The 6,682-nt window shown below is 44.1% G+C and overlaps 1 protein-coding gene and 1 pseudogene across 1 annotated transcript; one reads left to right on the top strand and one right to left on the bottom strand.

The window, feature by feature from the left end:
• LOC129392009 (40S ribosomal protein S25-like) overlaps positions 1 to 382 on the bottom strand; it is an 876-nt pseudogene extending 494 nt beyond the window's left edge.
• A 120-nt stretch (positions 383 to 502) lies between these two features.
• CAMK1G (calcium/calmodulin dependent protein kinase IG) lies at positions 503 to 6,527 on the top strand. The gene is made up of 3 exons (XM_028488124.1): positions 503 to 771; positions 4,129 to 4,203; positions 6,287 to 6,527. The coding sequence occupies exons 1-3, from the start codon at positions 503 to 505 to the stop codon at positions 6,525 to 6,527; spliced, it is 585 nt and encodes a 194-aa protein (XP_028343925.1).
• Positions 6,528 to 6,682: the final 155 nt, after the last annotated feature.

Below are 6,682 nucleotides of genomic sequence, written 5' to 3'. Positions count from 1 at the left end.
GGACCGGGGCACGAACCCGCGTCCCCTGCATCGGCAGGCGGACTCTCAACCACTGCGCCACCCGGGAAGGCAGTTGGGAACTTCTTTACGGAGTTTCTCATATGTCGCTTTGTCAGACAAGACTAGGTTATTGAGCTTGTCCCGAACTTTGCCTTTGGACCACTTCCTCTTTTTGGCCTTGCCCCCAGATTTGTCCACTGGGCCTCTGTCTTTCTTCGCTGACTTTCCGGCATCCTTCTTCTTCTTGTGGTCCTTGGGCAGCCTAGTGAAGCCGGGAGAGCAAGTGCTATCACTGCGCCTCGCTAAGATCAGCAGTGGCCTCTCTTTAATGGGTTTGCCAAGTGGAGAAAGCTCCAGAGCTAAAGCAGTTTCTGGGAACCATCCCCAAATTATGGAACTAGGCAAGAGCAGCCGCCTAGTCCCTGAGTCTGTAATAGAATCTTTTCTTTCCCATGTGATAGGTGAAAGAAAGAACACAAGGGCATGTCAGACGGGGTCTGCCATGGATACGGCTCCTCGGGGTGCCCACGATGACAGTGAAATGAATTACCAGTCACACCTTCTTTCATCTACCCATTTTGCCTCCAGCAATGTTCTCTACCAGCCAGTACTAATTTTTATCTCTTGGTGTCTTCTACTCAGAGGAGCTTTTTCAGAAGTTTTCCTGGTGAAGCAAAGGGTAACTGGGAAGCTCTTTGCCCTGAAGTGCATCAAAAAGTCGCCTGCCTTCCGGGACAGCAGCCTGGAGAATGAGATCGCTGTGTTGAAAAAGTGAGTGGGTCCTAGGGTTGGTCGAGTGCAACCGTGGGATCACAACATTTCCTTCACAAATTACCTTCGAGAAGGACTGGGGCTGAATTTCCACACCCAGAGGTATTACTCCCTTTGATTGAGCTAATGGGTCAGTTTGATCCATCAGCTACATTAGTTTATTAGGCATCAAGATCACCAGGATGAAACCAACAAAATTCCTTACCCTCGGGAGCTCGCATTTTGTGAACAGAGTCAAAAGTACCCATAAGTAGCACCAGTCCCATTGGATGTGAGCCACACAGCAAAAGGCAGAGTTCAGAGGAGACAGAGATGCAGGTTGCCTATATGTGTGTTTTCACAAGTATGTGTTTTAGGTACATTTTCAAAGAAGACAGACCTTGATGGATGAGTAGAATTTTGTGGAGGCAGGAGGGGCAGTACGGAAAGGGAAGTCCGGCCAAGAGTAGCATAAACTTTAACATAGAATCATGGACTGGCAAGGGATGTTAGGGGAGAGTTAGAATTGGAAGCCCCTGAGTTGAGAGTGAGTACCGTCGAGGGACAGGAGATGAAACTAAAATGGTCAAGTGGAATCTGATAATAAAGGGTCTTAGATGCCATGATAAAGAATGTTGACTTTATTCTGTGGGCAAAGAAAAGTCATCAAAGGATTTTAAGTCAAAAGTCCCATGATCAGATTTATATTTTAGAGCCATCCCTCTTAAACATGGTGGTGGAGGATGGATTGGAGGATGCCAGCCTAGAGGACAGGAGACCAATTGCCAGACTTTCTCAATAATCGAGGCAAGGGATGAGGATGCAAGCAAAGGTAGTGGCAAGATCACGTGGTGGCAAGAAGACTGGGTTCAAGAAATTTTTCAGAGAGAGAAGTGATTAGGTTTGGGGGTTGGCTGGTAGGAGTGTAAAAAAGAAAAGCATTAAAAAGACCCTGAGAAAGTAGGATCTCAAAGAGATATTTGTACACCCACGTTCATAGCAGCATTATTCGTAATAACTAAACCATGGAAGCAACTCAAGTGTCCATCAGTGGATGGACGGATAAGCAAAATGTGGATATACATGCAATGGAATATTGTTCAGTCTTAGAAAGGAAGGAGATTCTGCAGTATGTTTGCAACATGGATGAACCTTGGGAACATTATGCTAAATGAAATTAGCCAGTCAGAAAAAGATACATACTGTATGATCCCACTTATATGAGGTACTTAGAATAATCAAAATCATAAAGACAGAAAGTAAACTGGTGGTTACCAGGGGCTGGGGGCAAGGAATAACGGGGAGTTATTGTTTAATGGGCATAGAGCTTCAGTTTCACAAGATGAAAACAGTTATGTGGATGGACAGAGGTGATTTTTGCACAACGATGTGAACGTATTTGATACCGCTGAACTGTACCCTTAAAAAATGGTTAAGATGGAAAAAAAAATGTTCATCATGAAATAGATCAAAGTGTAAATAAAATACATATGTATAATTTAAGAAAAAAAAAAAAAAAGACCCTGAGATTGAGCTGTTATGTGGACAGTCATATCATTACTTGGGATAGCAAATGAAAAGGATGTGTAGGCTGAGAGGAAATAGAAATTGGTGCAATATATTGAATATAAATATCCACCTACCTCTACATATATTGAATAAATATCCACCTATCTCTACATAGAGGTAGGTGTCTGGTAGGACGTTAGAGATGTAGGTCTGGGCTTCAGGGAGATTAGGGTAGAGACTGTAAACTTATTGAGAGCAAGGACTAAGATGGTCTTCCTTATCATTGCATTGTATCACTAGTCCCTAACAGCATAGGTGCTCAATAAATATTTGTTCAGTGAGTAAATCATCGATAAATTACTGTTAGCATCGTCAGATTATAAATGTAGTTGAATCCATCATGTAGCCACTGCATGGGGTCTGTATTTTTTTTTTGACATCTTAAAGATGCTAGCTACTATTGATTATGTGTTTTCTATTTCCCCAGGCACTGTACTAAGCATTTTACACGTCTTATCTCTTTTCATCCTGATATAGTTCTATGGGAAAGATGTACTTTACAGACAAGGAAAGAGAGGCTTAGAAGATTTGAGTAAACCAGCCAAGGTTACCCAGCTAGTACGTGCCTGAGTCAGACCTGAACTCAGGTCCAGCTGACTCCGAGTCTAAGTTAACCCTTGTGCTGCAGAGCCTTGAGTAAAACTTCTTAGAGACTTTTCTCCTGGATGGGCATGCACAGAGATGCTGCCTAGAAACCAGCCCCACAGCTAATATGATTATTCTGCTTGCCTCAGCCTCTGAGTAATCCCAGACAAAGATAATCTAGGGCAGGGTTTCTTGACCTCAGTGCTATTGACATTTTATTTTTTTTAATATCTTTATTGGAGTATAACTGCTTTTCAATGTTGTGTTAGTTTCCTCTGTACAACAAAGTGAATCAGCTATATGTATACATATATCCCCATATCCCCTCCCTCTTGCGTCTCCCTCCCACCTTCCCTATCCCACCCCTCTAGGTGGTCACAAAGCACCGAGCTGATCTCCCTGTGCTATGCAGCTTCTTCCCACTAGCCATCCATTTTACATTTGGTAGCGCGTATATGTCAGTGCTGCTCTCTTACTTTGCTCTTGACATGTTAAACCAGCTAATTCTTTGTTGTGTTGAGGGCTCTCCTGAGCATTGTAGGATGTTTAGCAACATTCCTGTCTCTACCCACTAAATGCCAGGAGCACTTCCCCCTTCCCCAATCGTGACAGTCAAAAATGTCACTAGATATTGTCAAAGATCCCCTCAGGGACAAAAGAGTCCCTGCTTAAGAATCACTGATCTAAGGCATCCCACCGAACTGAGCATCTCAAAATGAGCATCTGTCTTACTTCTCACAATATCCTGGAACAATAATGTTGCAGCACTTCCTCCGTGGTTACCCATGAGGAGCCTTAGCTAACCAAAATCCCACCTGTTGAGGGATTACACTTCATGCGGTGTTTCTGAAGGAGACCTGGATACCCATTTTGTAGGATAACCTAGTGATCGATGCTCCCCTAGCCTCCCTCAGTTCTTTTAACTTTCTCTTTTGGTAAAGTTTAAAGAGATTCCTGGAGTGACAATGAAGTATTTGTTCCCTGAAGGCACGAGGATCAATTACCCATTCAAAAATATGTACTGAACACCGTTCTGGGAAGCTTTTCTCTGGATTTCTTTGTGACTGCCTACTTATTAGGAAGGCTTCACAAGGACGCTATCTTCCTAAACATTGTCAGCAGTAGTCTCTGAAAGAAATAAAAGTCCAGCTGGGCTAGATCTGCATTCTTTGTCTGGACAACCTGAACCATATACCTTTCTCCATTACCCTTACTCTTCCTCAGGATCAAGCATGAAAACATCGTGACCTTGGAGGACATCTATGAGAGCACCACTCACTACTACCTGGTCATGCAGCTGTAAGTAGAAGGTGACCTGCTTCTCCGCACATGTCTTGCGGGGCCTTAGAGGACTAGAAGAGGTTGGTCGGTGATGAGGGAAGGATGGTGATTAAAAGACAAATCAAGAAATAGTGCAAGAGACCCTGAAATGCCAAGAGTTCCTTCTGGTCAGGGATGTGTTCTGAGTGGACGGAGGGGTAAAACGAGGGCTGATGATTGAGTTGTTATGTACCAATGTAACCTTACCACTTGTTAAAATATTTCCTACCAGTCAGCAAATAGCTGTGGCCCTAACCTGTCGATCCTTCCCTGCTTCCCTATACCCCCAACTTTCTGGACCTCCCCACAACCCTACAATTGAAGGGGTAATGCCTGACATAGCAGGAGGCCTCCAGAACCCTTCTCTGGCACCATAGCTTGAGTCCATTTTGACCAGTCAGTCTATGTCCTCTTAACCGGGCATTAAATATTTTAACATTCTCCAGGGTAAAAGTACCATGGGAGTCGAAGCCACAGGTAGAGAGATATCAATTCAATAGAAAGAATGACTTTCTCAAAAGAGAGGCACCCAATGCTAACAAGAAGCTGATATTGTGCGTGTACCCATGTGTAGGACAGAAATGGTACTCCATTAGAAAGGTATCCATGTCACTGTCATATCCAAATAAGAGCTATGCCTGAGAGTGACTGCTATAGGGCTGGTCAGTGCTCCTGAGGGCTCAGCTTTAGGCTCAGAGATGCTTCTGTGTATAAAGTACACACACACACTCACACACACATCACCCGGCAATCAGCACAGCTGGATGCAATGTTTTTGACTGATAGGCTGATTCCTCAGAAATTTTAATGAGCTAACTCAGGCTATTAACTCCTGGGCTCACCTGAGGCCCAGGCCCAGTGAATAGTGGTCGCAAGCAGTCAAGGGAGTGAGCTTCGAGGGGCCCAGAGCAGCACTAACAAGTAAGCAGGGACCATGTGGCACCTTAATGAGGCCAAATCAACAGAATTAGCACACAGTCACCCAGGTAGGAAGGCGGGCAGGTTTAGATGTCACCAAAGTATATCAAGCCTCTTAGAGCACCAGCTCCAGGACCCAGGCCAGTCTGAGTCAGGAATACCTGTGTACAAAGAGTATCTTTCTCATGGGCCTCTAGCTCCCATAGCAGAGCCCAGAGCTTCAGGACAGAAACAAAAGGAGTAGGATGGTGTGCATTTTGATTAGAGAAATTCTACTTCCTTATTGCTGCATGGTGCTGTCACGTGTGCATATTCACAACCAGTGTCACTTGCAGAAACTACAGGGAATCAGGTTGCATCATAATATATAGAAATAGTAAGAAAGTGTCAAAAAATAAAACAGTCTGTCTTAGGAGGGAGTGAGTTCTCTGCCACTGATGTGTTCCAGTACTGTCTAGAAAACTTGGCAAAAATAGTGGAGAGAACATTCAAGACATGGAGGTTCTACCTGACCTTAAAGCTCCTCTGAATCCTCAGATACCATAACATGTGAGCCTAAAAACACTATTACTATTAGAGTTACTCTATGACTCTACCTCATAATTTCAGCTTTAAGTATCTCAACTTTCCAAAATGAGGAAAGAAATCCTGGCATAAGCCCAGTTAGCCTCATCTGCACTTCCTTCTCTTTCTTACTTTGTCTGATTTCAGCTTCACCTCTCCCTTGCATCATGGCTTCCTGTGTCCTAGGCCAGGAAAGGAGGCAGCTAAGAAATGTGTCCACAGGAAGCAATTATTGGCTTCCTTTTTTTTTTTTTTTTGACGTATAGTTGGTTTACGATGTTGTGTTGATTATTGGCTTCTTGCAAAACCCTAACCAGAAGCACGTTGCATTAAAAGAAAATGTTTCCAGGGAGAGGTCAATGGTTGGCCCAAATAAATTACTCCCTAGTGATATCATTCCAGGTACCCAAAGAATGTGTTCTGAGGTTGAAGTAGTTCTCCCTGCACCCCTCGAATCACAGTCTGTGAGCACTTGCCTGTTCCACCACAGCTGTGTCCCCAGCACTACAGAACAAATGAATTCATGTCCCTTTGACCTGAAATAAGTACTGGATTCCTGCACTTGCCCCTGTGCCCACAGTGTTTCTGGTGGGGAGCTCTTTGACCGGATTCTGGAACGGGGTGTCTACACAGAGAAGGATGCCAGCCTGGTGATCCAGCAGGTGTTGTCAGCAGTGAAATACCTCCACGAGAATGGCATCGTCCACAGAGACTTAAAGGTGCCAAGGCGGGGCCCTCAGTGGGAAACAGGGAATGACCCTTTAGGAAGCTGCATGAGTCATGAGAAGTCTAAGCTCTGTAAAATGAGAGGGTTAGACTAGCTCATCCCTCAGATTCTAAAACAAATCTTGGGTGACTGAACAATCATTGTTCATTTGCACCTCAGGCTTTTCCTGAACTTTTCACTAAGCCTCACCCTACTAGGATACCAAAATAATCCACACATTTCTTGAATTTAACCACAGTCAAATTTAAT

Source organism: Physeter macrocephalus, chromosome 4, assembly GCF_002837175.3.
Source record: "Physeter macrocephalus isolate SW-GA chromosome 4, ASM283717v5, whole genome shotgun sequence".
Lineage (NCBI taxonomy): Eukaryota > Metazoa > Chordata > Mammalia > Artiodactyla > Physeteridae > Physeter > Physeter macrocephalus.
The sequence above is the reverse complement of the archived record's forward strand: the minus strand, read 5'-3'. Positions and strand labels throughout refer to the sequence as shown.